Source organism: Scomber japonicus, chromosome 7 (genome assembly GCF_027409825.1).
Source record: "Scomber japonicus isolate fScoJap1 chromosome 7, fScoJap1.pri, whole genome shotgun sequence".
Classification (NCBI taxonomy): Eukaryota; Metazoa; Chordata; class Actinopteri; order Scombriformes; family Scombridae; genus Scomber; species Scomber japonicus.
Window position 1 is genome coordinate 14,829,234 of NC_070584.1, and position 14,006 is coordinate 14,843,239.

The 14,006-nt window shown below is 40.2% G+C and overlaps 1 protein-coding gene across 1 annotated transcript in view; it reads left to right on the top strand.

The window, feature by feature from the left end:
- The window catches only part of trabd2b (TraB domain containing 2B), a 69,369-nt gene that overhangs the window by 45,433 nt on the left and 9,930 nt on the right, over positions 1–14,006 (top strand). The window contains exon 4 of the mRNA XM_053322460.1: positions 4,702–4,876. Within this exon, the coding sequence (XP_053178435.1) occupies positions 4,702–4,876 (175 nt within the window). The remainder of the gene's footprint in view (positions 1–4,701; positions 4,877–14,006) is intronic.

Here is a 14,006-nt window from a genome sequence, read left to right on the forward strand (position 1 = left end):
AAATACAGATGTACTCAAAAACCCTCCACATAAGCCCTCATAAGTCAATTGTGTCACCCTCCCTCGTTGATGCTTAAGTCCCATTAAACCTAAAACACCATGTAACCTCAACTCAATGCTCAGCTGCAAAGATTCCACATCATTTACACCAGAGACACACAAAATAAGAGAATGTATGCACAATTTAATGTTCAGATTTCAGCGCTGATGCACATATCTGCCTCTTCTCTCTCTGTCTTGCTCTCACTGTCTGTATCTTTTTTCTCTCTGGGGGCCATAAAGAGCTTGTTAGCCACAGTTTCACCTGCAGTTTGTGGCTACAGTCATCTCCTGCACAAGTGTTTTAAATCATACCAGTTCGCCGCCGCTTCTCATGTCATAATAACATGTATTAACATTCCCCAGCACATGCTAGAGCAATCAGACGCCTGACCTGACTCTGGTGCCTGCTTCTGTAGCCTGGTGATCTATAGCAGGTTCATGTGTGTGTGTGTGTGCGTGTGTGTGTGAGAGAGAGAGAGGGAGAGAGAAACTTCCAGGGCTGTAAAAGAGCAGGTGTTTTTTGATAGATAGGACTTAATCCATTGGCCTCCAACACTGCTGATGTTTTCCCAGTTCAATCTTCATCATATTAGAAAGAGGCAGATGATGGGCCCCAGAGCAGTGCACAACAGAGTGGTGCATGATAGGGTAATACATTTCAACACTCAACTGGTCTCACATCCATTAATAAAGTCAAAGATAGATAGAGATGACAGAAAAGAAAAAAACATGGAGAGGAAATAAAGAAGATTTAAAAAGAGCAGGCAAGAAACAAATTCAAAGGAAAAACTTTGGTATCGAATAGATCTTCTTCAATGTCACAATGTCATATGGGTTTTTTATGTGTTTATAGTTTGATGTTAAAAAAAAGGAAAGTATAAAAGAATAGACTAGAAGGAATTCAAGGAGACAAATCAGAGAAAAAAAAGACAGCTTAGAGGAGAGTAGGTGGCTGTAGGACAGACTGATTGAGCACGTGAGTGCAGAGCGGGGCCAGTAGTAAGGAAGGGAGAAAATACCTCGCTGTCACTCCACATTTCCCATGCAAGTAGGGATAGAGAGGAGCTAATGGCCTTTCCTGTGATACCTTATCTGCATTTACTGCTACACTCCCACCTTGACCTCTCCCCGACCGAACACTTTCTGCTCTCGTCATGAAACACTCACGCTATCCTCACTCATCAGAGCAATGATGAAGCACTCCTTTTCCACCTCTCTCTCTCTCTTTGACTTATTTCCCCTTGATAATCCAACTCTGCTTCGTCTTACTTTTGAAGCATGAAGTCCTGTCAGTCTGGATGACCCCGGGTCATTCACCCTGAAAAAGCACAGAGAGACTACATGAGGCTTCAGGCTTCTTCTGTGTGAATGTGGTTTTCCTTGACTGCTCATTTATGTACAAGCTAAGTGAGTAAGATGCTTGAGTAATGTAATGTAATGCACGTGCCATACAAACATTTGGCTTTCATCAGCGCTTGTAATTAACGACCACCAACCTGCCAAATGTGAGTAAAAATTAACTGTGGCAGGTAATATCCTCATTTTACTAGATATACAAGGTCTTTTTTCTGTCTCTCAGGTTTACTCTGTGTGTTTGTACTGTAGTTTATGTATACCACAGAAATGACATACCAGAGATTTATTACATGTCTGGCCTTTATTTAGGCTCATAAATATGTTGAAATGGATGCAGTGAGTCATGTTCTGGTTTATTTCAATAAGCCTGTTTTGGCTAATGGACATTCAGAATGGCTAATGATCTTAAATTATAGCTGATTATCCAAAATGTGTAGTCTAGATTATCAACATTGAATTAAAAAGGAATTTGCGAGTACTGTTTACTTTTTATAAATTAAAGATCTATTCAAAAAGCAGAAAAAGTCCCAAAACTATACGACATATAGTAAAATCTTTCAAGTTTTGAATATAATTAAAGCAGTATGCCTTTACTATTTATGGGAAATATTTCTTTTCTTGTGAACATGACTCCACATGACCAATTTCAACTGGACTCTTTATGCAGCTGCACAACAAAAGACAACCAGACAGCAGTTTAAGCTGCCAAAATATCACCTACACTACACACAATGGCATTAACTAACTGCAGTGCACACATGTGAATGGTTTAAAGTACATCACTGAAGGAAATAAATATCCTATGTAGGTGTGAATCAGAGCCTTTCAACCGTTATGTGAAACAGACTGTAAGGAGAGCAAACTGTGAAAGGAGTGAGAGAAAACGTGTCAGGTACATATTTTGGATGGATGCTGGAGAAAAGCACCTTGTTCACATGTGGTTCAATAAATCCCCCCATGTATTCACACACACACACACACACACACACACACACACACACACACACACACACACACACACACACACACACACACACACACACACACACACACAGATTTATGCACAATTTGCAGCTGCTCTATTGTTGTATCAACTAGCAACTCAGTTTTAGACAGCGCTTGCATGCTGTATGTATGTGTGTGTTCTTGTCACACTCAAATACAGCACCAGATTTAACACACCTGCATATGTGGCTCACACACGCACACGCACCCACACACACACACACACACACACACACACACACATACACACACACACACATAACTAAATAATGCAAATGTCTTTCTCTCTTTAATCTACTCATTTCATTATTTCCAACTTGGAAAGAAAGTAAGAAGAAGAAACTTGTCCCATTGCACACCCCTCAGCGAATCAATCTACCCTTATATTTTTTGTGCATAATGCTGAGCTGTCAGCGTGCAGCTATGTGGTTTTAGAAAAAGGAAACATGTACATAATGGAAGAGATTTGTTCAACAGCATGTGATGGTGTCATGGTTTATGCAAACCAATATGTGTTTATGCCAAATGCTGATTTGCAGAAGGAATAGTGGAAATAAATGGTGATGCATTGATAAATAAATATGGGGAAAATAAAGAATTTTGTTTGCCGCTGTGGCTACAACAATGACCAAACTAATATTTCTACTACTGCTAAAACTACCGCTTTGTACATTGTGAAAGGTTGCTTCTTTCCCTTTTCTTTAGGCCCCTGTTCTAAACATTACTGTGTTAAATCTGTATTGTCAGTTCAATGTTTGTTGATCTGTTAGTCATGTTACACACGTAACAGAAAACAGGTTTCAGCTGAGTAGTTTGTGTTTCACAATGTTTTGATGAAGGGCTTCAGTCCTGCTGTGATGTTTCCTTTTTGAGTGCATTTTGTAGTGTTGGGGAAGATTGTCTGCTTAGTCAGTGTTAATGGGGACAGGTGTGCATCATTAGGTGCACTAAGCAGTGAGTCACTAAGCATTATCAAGTTGAGGAAGGATACACACTCACCACTCACAACACTTTATTAGGAACACCTGTGCAATCCAATACAAGAGCTCTGCCATAAAATCTACTTTTACAAAGTTTATACATTTTTAGTTGTTGACATTGTCAGAAAGGTGGCAATTTTACTTTGTGTTTATTATTGTGGTTGTAGTGATTGTAGTGGTTGGTGGTGGCGTAACGGAGTGCATTATACTGAAAAGTGTTCCTAATATTTTGTCAACCCATTAACATACATGAGTACATACAATGTACGGAAGTGTGGAGCTGTGGTAATTATTAAGAATATCCATAACAAATCTGTGGTAATCTGGCCATTTTTTAGATCATTCATTAAAATCATAAATCATAGACAAACAGATAACCTTCACTTAACACAAGACTAAAGTTCAAAATGGGAATGACAAAACAGGAAAAAACTTACCACATACATTTACTACAACACTACCAAATTAAGAAAAGATATCATATATTTATTCAAGAGCAGGGAGCGGACCATACAGATGTTCTTTAATGTAATAGGATTTAAGTTATCTCCATTAATTCAGAATTTATTACATGTATATTATGAGAAACAGACAAAAAAAACATATTTGATACCCTGAGAGGAAGTAGAGCTAAAGACAGAGTAAAGGGAGACAGTCTGTGTGTTTGGGTGTGTTGGGGAGTTGGATAGCTCAGGCCCCCCCTGATGCCAAACCTCTGTTACCCCACCACAGACCCCGACTCATCCTCTCAGATTAACAGCCTGTTGAATCCACCGATGTAGCCAAGAGTGGAACAGAGCCAGCGTGGTCTGTCTCTGCCTGTCTGGCTCTTAATAAATCACACAGCAATTAAACACACATTCACATGCTCCCACTCATGGACATACAGTACTTGTACGAGCAAACAAGATCAGACCTCCGAGCAGTGCACGTACACACGCACGCACACACACACACAGCCTACTGTATAAACACATCAGTGTTCATCACAGACACACACAGTGTTGACTCTTCTCTCTCTCTCACTCCTCCATTCATTAATGTTTTCTCATTTAGAAACCAGCCTATAGCACTGAGCCCTGCATTGGTCATTTTCTGTCAAGCTGTCACATTAGAAACATTCCTAGTTGCCAGGTCTCACGCTCTCATCCAGTCCTCTCTTTTCTGTCCCTCTCTGTTTTCTTTGACATCCTTTCTTTCCATTTATGTTGGATGTATGCATGGTTTCAAGGATTCATGTTTTTTTACTCTGCTATAGATTTTTACCATAAAGATTTTTCAGCTTTTAATTTTCTCTCTACTTTATTTTTTCTCTCAGTTGCCTCACTTCATCAATAGTTCTCTGCCAGCTCATGACCGCATGACGGCCCTACAGATTGACAGCTACTTCCGCCAGGAGCTCATCTACAAACGCAATGAGCGAATGGCTCGCCGTGTGTCTGCCCTGCTGCAGAGAAATCCAAACCAGACTTACTTCTTTGCCTTTGGTGCAGGTAAGAGGGTCTCACATTCTTTAAGGGGGATGTTTAGGGTGAAATATAGGTTCAGTTTCCTGCCCTCGGACACCTTGGCTGCAGGTCAAGCAATGAGAGAATCATCATTTCAGCCACTCCAAAGGAGATCTTTTCACATACATCCTGATTGGAGCTGAGAGTGTGTGTTTCTATGTAATTGTGAAGTGAAAGCGAGATCAGCATTGCTTTGGTCTGGAACAGTGATTCTGTCAGCGCCATCATGTGTTTATAGTAAACAAGTCGCTCTCTTTTGTGTTTAAAAGCAAAACTGGAGAAAAAGCAGGAAAATAATAGTGTACAATGGTTCCCAGATCTCTGGCATGAAAAACTGTCTATGCATATGTATGCACACACACACACACACACACACACACACACACACACACACACACACACACACACACACACACACCCCTTAGGACACACTACACCATTCAGGAAACATTAGCAACATTAGCCAGGAATGCTAATTGAAACAAACATGGTTTCTTCATTTCTGAGGTGGGAGCTGGCTGTAATTGAGACTTCTGTGTGTGTGTGTGTGTGTGTGTGTGTGTTACACGCATACACAAGTGTGTATGTAAAAACAGGTGGTAGGTGGTGTCTATGCATCTGTTTATTGTACGACTGTGTTTGTGTGTCTGAAAATGGGTGGTACCGCCTCTAGGGTGTGTGTGTGCTTGTGTGTGTGCCACAGTGAATGATTAATGCTGGATGCCTGGTTCCTTACTCTGAGCATTTTTTTTCTCCCTGTGCTCTTTGTACTGTTTGGATAAGGTCACTGTTGCATCATCTAGCTGCTCTGTGTGTGTGTGTGTGTGTATGTGTATAATACAAGCACTGTAAGTCTGCATATGTACTGTGACTGTGGTGGAAGGATGCATTGGGCCATTATCAATAACTGGTGCATCACATAAGTGTTTGCAGTGGAAAACAGGGCTGATGATACATCCTTCTCCTGTTACACACTGTGTTTATGAAACAATGAAAGTCATATGAACTTCGGAAAGCCAACAGTCCAACTCCTTGGGCTAAAAAAAGCGTTGAGGGTTTGGCGTGGAGACTCGCAAGAAATTGAAAAAACAGCCATGTTTCCTATTACAAGTTGTTCGAAATTTCAGTGATAGTGACATGATAGTATGCGCAGACGTTCAGAACATAAACTGACAGTTATCCCTCACCTGGCCTTTCTCCTGGACTTCATGCCTCATGTATTATATGAAAATGCCATCCTTAAATTAATGTGGGCAATTAAAGTGAACCATCAGGGAGTCTTTTGTTTAGGCTGATAAGACAGGTCCATTTTTTTCATAGACATTTGTTCTAATGCAGCTTCATGTTTTCCAGGTTTTTTTGCCCTTCGGTAAGGCAGCTGTGTGTTAGCTTTCCCTTGTGTTCAACCTGGTCTGGATAGACTGGAGGTGAACATGTGTGCCGGGTCACCCACAGGCTGCAGCATTGTGTGTGAGGGAACTGACAGCTAGTGTGAAGTGATGAGAACCATTACAGTTAGCCTGCTCATACACAGGCATATACATGAATTCATCATTGAACAGGCATACAGTACCTGTGCACATAGAATAATAATAATAAATAATAATAATAATACATTTAATTAGTACTGCACTTTTCATTCATATATCATATTCAAACACATATACAGTAAAACACAGAAGTCTCAGTGTATGTGGGTCTTGGGAAGGCAAAGCAGATACAAGTGTCTGATTTACTAAAGCAGCAGCTGATTGTGCAGCTAGTTACTGAACTGAACTTCAAAGCTAAAAAAATGAACGAACGGGTAATGCTAAAAATAAATAAATAATTACAATGTATTTTAAAACATTTACTAAGCAAACAATTAAACTATTTGTAAGACTGTTGCAAATTGAATACCAATATATTAATTATGATTATGAAAGAGGTCTGTAAAACTAATGCAGTGAAGACAAAAGATTTTAATTGGAACAAACAACACAAAGAAAAAAAGTTCAATACTTAAGTTACTTAATAAACTAATTTATTAAAGATTGGTATATAATGCAGGTTATTAATAACAACTTTCTGAACACACACTTCTCCTTATATACCAGCAAAACAGTACATTGTCATCATAGTATCTGATGCTAAATCTGGATGAATATCAGTCTGTCACAAATATCATGTCCCATACAATTAGTTTCTATCCTGCTTTAAATGCATGAATAAGAGAGATATGTATCACTGATAAGAAAGGCAAACTGGGTCTACAGGTTGTTGTGCCTATTTGATAAATGACATGACAGAAGCAAAAGACATAATTACTTAAGGTTAATATAGAGTCTATATATTAATCACAAAGCGTCCTTCTTTCATCTCTTATTTCTCTCTTACGGATGGTGACTCATGTCTTTACGATCCTGTAACTGTCCATGCTGGTCTCAGTTTCCTATTGGCTGTAGTCAGCCATGAAATTTTATCATCCAATGATGCCAGGATGTATTAAGTGACGGCCTGGACTTTCAGAAATCTAACTGTGCTCGCATAGCTCTGCAGTATTTTCAAAAGTAGCTCTGGAAGTGGTCCGGCTTGCTTTGAGAAAGGAGCAGTCTGACCACAAAGCAAATTTTGAGTAATGAAGAGAAATAAAAAAATGGATGGAGGTGTGAGGGTTAAGATTATCCAGACATATTTTAAAATAAAAACAGTCTGGGGAGATGTATAACATTATTCTCAAGCCAAATGTGGGCCTACAATAATATGATCACATAAAATCCAATCTTTACGGTCAGATCTCAAAAATCACATTAACATGATGTGTGTAATTGTAGGCGCTGGGTTCACAGTACGTGGTATTCTTATGGATTATTAAATGGAATAATGAAGATGAAGGAGTTCAGACATTGGGGTTCCTGGCTCGAGATTCACAGTCTCTCTGTTACTAGGACCCTCTGTTGTATATGCAATACAACAGATAAATATTAATGGCCCCTCTCGCTGCCTTTGCCTTGGACCCTTTACTTCCAGCCTGAACCACATCCAGAATACAAAAGGAAAACAGGACTGTCGGGAAAGAGCCGGGGCAGCTCTTAGGTCAAGGTCCTCTAGAGTTACCACTGTCGTAGTCTGATCCAGCAGTTTTTTCACTGGGTAATTAAACTATACGACGTGTGTATAAAGTGGTTCAGGCAGGAAATCCATCTCTACTCAGCTCAGCACCTTACTTCCCAGCCTCCCCCTTTCCTCTTGCTGTACACCTACACCTTCCTGCAGCATAAATACTTTAATTTGAAAAATATATGCATTTGTTCTTGCTAAAGCAGTGTTTTTTTCTCTCTCCCCTCTTTTTCCTCTATCCTGCTAACATCTCTCTACATGTTGTAACAGACATTCTTTATTTTACTCACTTTCACCAACAGGTTATTAATACATATTACAGAGTAAGAAAGAGCTCCAGCAGGCATAATTGAATTAGTCTACTCCAGGCAGTATAAAAAAGACTGACTGAGCAGTATTACTCTCTCACAGGAGCTTGCAATTGGGCCAAGATTTTATTATATTGATGGTCCACTGTACGTCACCTTAGACGAAATGAGTTTCTCCCTCAAACATGTAACAGCCATATTTCAGTCAGTAATTCTTATGTAGACGAGTCTGCATTAGTGTATGCCTGTAATACATAAATAAAACTTCACTGATCAGTATTTTATTAGCACTGTATCAAATGACTGGAAGGGTCATGACTGAGCTTGCAGCTGTGAATCTTATCACTTAACTTTGCAGCTATAAGCTTTGCCTAATTTACAGTAACTCGTTATTTTGGTTTATAGTTTTTAAGTCCCCAAAAATGTCATATATGGTTCAATCTCACTGCTCACATCCACACTCTTATTCTCTTTACTCAACCAGTAGCAAGAAGCTGTTTTTTTCTGCAAAACAGGAGCCCTAAATAACCAACTGTATCCTACTAGACTAGAACAAAAAAACAAGAAGAAAAATGTCCACCACGACCCTAAGAAGAAAATTAGCAGCTTAAGAAGGAAGTTATCCAGAGCTAAAAAGAGACTGAATATGTTATGTTGTTGTTGGCATGTGTTAGGTCACCAGCAACACAACTTTAGCATTAGCTTTGATACGTTAGCTATGCAAAAATTACATGTCTTACATGGTTATGGCTGTGTGTCTGTTAGCTTGTTTTTGTTTTTTTCCTAAGAAGCCAACAATAGGGGAATTATTAAAGTAGCTAATGGGGATATATCTTTTTTTGTGATTTTTTTATACTGTTATGATGCCACATGTTCATGTTCAACATGGTCAAAATTTGAGGTGAATGTATGTAAAGATGCTCCCTGTCAAAATTCAGGGCTTCAACCTACTCTGAACCCTTTGTTTGTGTTGTTAACTTAATCAGATTGTTTGCACATTGCTTACAAATAACTGTGATATGGTTGTTCCATAGGATGTTCACATTGCTTACAAATAACTGTGATAAGGTTGTTACATAGGATATTCACATTGTCCACTCACATATATTTGAAATTGGATTGGGGCTCAAATATGTACAGATGTATTTGAGAAGCTTCCATTTCGAGTAAAGAACAAGGAAACAAAATGGAAATGTGCATATGTCCCCTTTAAACACATCTCATTTGCTTTTTTCCTGAAATTGGATGAGGGAAAAAAACATAAAACACTATTTTTAGATAAATATGGAGCTATGGCCAGGAGCCAGTTAGCTTAGCTTAGCATAAAGATTGGAAACAGGGGCAACATTGCTGAAAGAATATTCATTGCTGAAAGAATATTCATCAAAAAATTTCTATCTGGCTTTTCTATTCTGTCTTCTGTCTTCACTCTCTGTCTCCTGTTTCTCTACACCACTGCAGCCACTGCTGTTCACTATTACTATCAGTATTATGTAATGGGGACAAATCATAAGCACCCACTGTAGCATGACGTAGCGCTCTTTGTGAGTCCAAGTGAATGCATCACTGTTTCCCCTTGGACAGAATGATACAGCAACACCAGATGATAGCAGTAAAGGGAAAGTGTGCTCGCAGAGACGTCACATTAGACACTTGTTGCTATTTTAAAACGGACACAAGCCTTAGTACACTCTTTTTCTCTCACTGGCTCAGCAAAACATTCATTCTAATAATTCACAAACAAAAACATACACTGTAATTTTTACACACGACACATGAATACACAGATTTATCATGAAGAGTTGTGCTGGGATAGGCAGCGTCTCATTGGAGTTCTGTGGTGTACCTCAGCAGGTTTTCATTTGCCAGCTCTCTGGCTGCCAATGCCTTGCCTTATTGAAAACATCCCATGGAATTTCCTGACGCTGCCACGGCCTAGACACCACTTCACACACATACACGTGTGTCTGTGTATGCTTGCGACACAAGTCATATGATCCGCAGAGATATCCATCACCAAAAAGAGTTTACTGTCAAAAAATACACATGTAGTATTGTTTTTTTTGGGGGTCTGAGCCACTTTGCATCTGTTTGCAGAAAATCGATTCTGTTACGTACGTTCTGCTGTGCAGGCCCATAGCCCATTGTGCGGCAGAGCGGAACCATGTGTTTTGAAGTCACTTGTGGTGTTGTGGTGTTGTGGTGTTGAAGTGATGACTGAGGGATAGAGGCTGCCTGGCGTGCATGTCATTGTGTGGCTCTTCCTCTCTGCATATCTGCTTTTTTCAGCACTTTTCCCCGTCTGTCTGTCTATCTGTCTGTCTCTGCTGGCACTCCAGTTTGTCTTTAGCTCTGACTTCATATTTCTACCTGTCTCTCCATCCTGACTGCCAGTTTATCTCTTTTAAGCTGCTATCTCTCTGGCTCGTTCTATCTGTCCTCTCCATCTGCTGCTGTCTAGCCTTTATTAAACTGACGCCATCCCTTGCTGCGGCCTAGTTCTGCCCCTTCTTCCTCATGCTGTCTTCCACTCTGTGTAATCCAGGAACATTTGATGAAGTGACAGAGAAATCATATAAATGCGTCATGTGTGCAGTTTGTGATTCCTCAGCTCGGGAGAGACGACACATAGATGGAGAAAGTGAGATATAGAGAAAGAGACATATTATTAATGTGTTCCTACTAACAGTTTGGACTTCTAAATGTATTTTTACATTTAAAAGTCCAAGTGTGGTTTGGACCAGAGGCCAGTGTTGTTCAGTGCATATGTGTCACTGTTAAATGTGCAGTGCTTTGCTCCACTAGGGAGAAAATGTCCCTCCAAACGGCATCATGAAGAGTAAGAGAGTTTTTTTTTAAGGAATTTAGTATTTACAGTTAGTGGAGTTCTATTGTAATTTGTGCATACAATTTAACATGACTGTCACAAGACCATGATAGCTTTCATACCAATAACAAAAATGTGGGCTTCATGACTGTTCTTATAAAAAGGAATATTTAGTTTCATTAAATAACATGCAAAAAACCCACACACTTTACTGTGTTTAAGAAGCTAATTCCCATACAATGAATTACAATAATACAATAATTAGCTAATTTAGTGTTTCTGCCCCATGTTAGTAAAGTTGACTGGTGATGTTAACACACATATCTTTTTTTATAAACACACGGATGCTTTTTTGCACCCATGTAAGGTTACATCGTCTTGTCAATGTTCAGGAATGTGAGTCTGCGTGAAAACGTCTTATGGTAACTGTTAGCTACACTGCTTGAATTCTTAGCTCTGATTAAATCACTACAGCTCATTAGCTTGTTCAATGATTACACACTTCATTAGCAACTGAAAGAACATCTCATAGCCTATTTAGAGCCAATAAGCTTAATGCTACATTTCATAAACACATGGATGCTTCAGTGTAGCTTGCTTTGATCTTTTGAGCGTTTAAATTGGCCTTTATGCACACACCAGAAACTATGTGGATCTAAAGAAAACAAGAATACAATAGTTCACTTCTTGGGGCTCATACAACTGCTGGTTTCCCTACAAGGTAGTTAATTGCATTCACCTGGAGCCCCAGGTGTAAATCATATCATGATTAGATGAGAAGAATGAAAACCAGCCGGCCTCATCCTGAGAAACAACTGCTGTAAGACATTGGCTCAAGCCAAGGAAACACACTCAATAATACACACATATACACTCACATTTACACAAAAGCCTGCACATGCATACCATAGCTTACATACACATTCACATACCTACACACCCACATACCTACACACCTACTTGTATCTCCACACTCATGCCTGCTGGGAAGCTGCGCAGTTTATGCCAGCATCACACACACACTCCACATTGTATTCACACAAATATACATTCCTTTAAAACACATAAACAAGATGACAGGCACATAAGCATTCATAATGAGTGGAAATGTGTGAATGTTTTGAACTTGCCCACATGAAAAATAAAAGTGCTTCCCTCTTAACTGTAACTGCGAGTTTAACCGAGGGGTGGAGAAGAGGAAATGAGCCGACGGTGCAAGAATGAGATGAGAGAGAGAGATAAAGACCGCCATGAGACAGAGTCCTCTACGGATATCATATCACATTCTATCATATGTACGTATGTGTTTGTACGTGTTCATAAGAGAGAAGTCTCTCTACTAGTTGACCAGCTGCTCCTTTTACTCCTCTTGTCTCAGCAGGGAGATATACTAAAGACAGCTGACAGGGACAAAAACAAACAATTTTCACTAAAAGTTGTTCTCCACTGTAGACTCAGCTCACCTCAGTCCTCTCTCTACTTCTTTCACTCTTTACTTTCCCTCAGCCCACCAGGAGTGTGTTAGACTGCAGCAGCAAGCTCACACAGTCTAAATATTTAAACATGGGGAATTACTTTAAATCTTCTAACACTGAACCGCTGAGCCTTCCCTCCAGCCTTTTTTGACATGGACCGGTGTCAGGCCCGCCGCATGCAGCCATCGGCTGTTGGATCTGATCCCTGAACTGTCTTGATCTTTGTATTTGACCGGAAAGTCAACCAGAACTTGGACGCACACAGCCCAATCAACAGCTGTCACTCATAACACCTCAGCATGGCGCAGAGAGACAGACAGACGTCGTGCTGCATGCATAGGAAGTGAAATCATAGAGATGAGGAATGAGGGAGAGAGCTTTGGGAAGGCCAGGGGGAAAGACTCCAGATTCCCATTATTCCCCTTCTACAAGCCCAGTGCTGGGCTGAGAGGTGGAATTTACCATCCTGCCTCTTTAGATTTACACGTCAAGTGAAAGCAGTGCTCTGTTTTCAAGGCAATGGTTCAACTATTTCTGAAGCGCCGTGGGTAGTTGTTGCTCCGGCTCCCCTCTGTTAATCCAAAGGCTGCTGTGTGATTTATAGAGGGATCCCGGTACTGTAAAACTGTAAATGGAAATGCGCAGCAAGGCGTGTGGATGCTGGGCTTATTAAAATCTTTGTTGCATTACTCATATGTTGTTTAAGGAAAGAAGGGCAGTGTTACGGAGAGTAAGTCCACAGTGAGAGACTTGTGATCCTGTGTCACAGATACACACACACACAGAGAGGTGGGCAAATACACATTATGTGCACCAACCATTGCTAGCAGACAACAATCACTGGCATGCACCGAAGGGAAAACATGAATTAATGTGTGGAGAAACATGACAAATGCAGACGCTTCCATACAAAGCACAGAGGGCCACTGAATGGTTTTTCAGACACCAGTTTATGGGAGATTTTGGATTGATGTGTTCGGCAGCGCCCACATCGTTAAAGTATCCCTCTGGCAGAGTTCACTTGTGAAGATTTGTGATGCTCTTGTGGTGGTTCGTAGTTGTCCAACACCTTACACTGACATTTATGTCCGATTTTCCTTCAATTTGTCAACCGGCTGACACCTACACACTTTTTCACATTCAAACAGATGCAAATGAGAGGAATTTTCCTCCATCATCACTGTAACACGTTTCCAAACAAATCTGGAGAGAAACACACCCTTGTCAGCTTCAAAGTAGTGCGAGTAGTTTTTTTAATTTCCCCCTCTATTCACCAGGTTTCTCTCTCTCTGTCTCTGTCTCTGTTGTATCCTCTTGCTTTCTGTCTGCTTTCCCTCATCTCTTCACCTCGCTTTCATCTCTTGTTCAAATGGCTGGGAGGCAACAGCTTGTGTTTGTTTGGACCA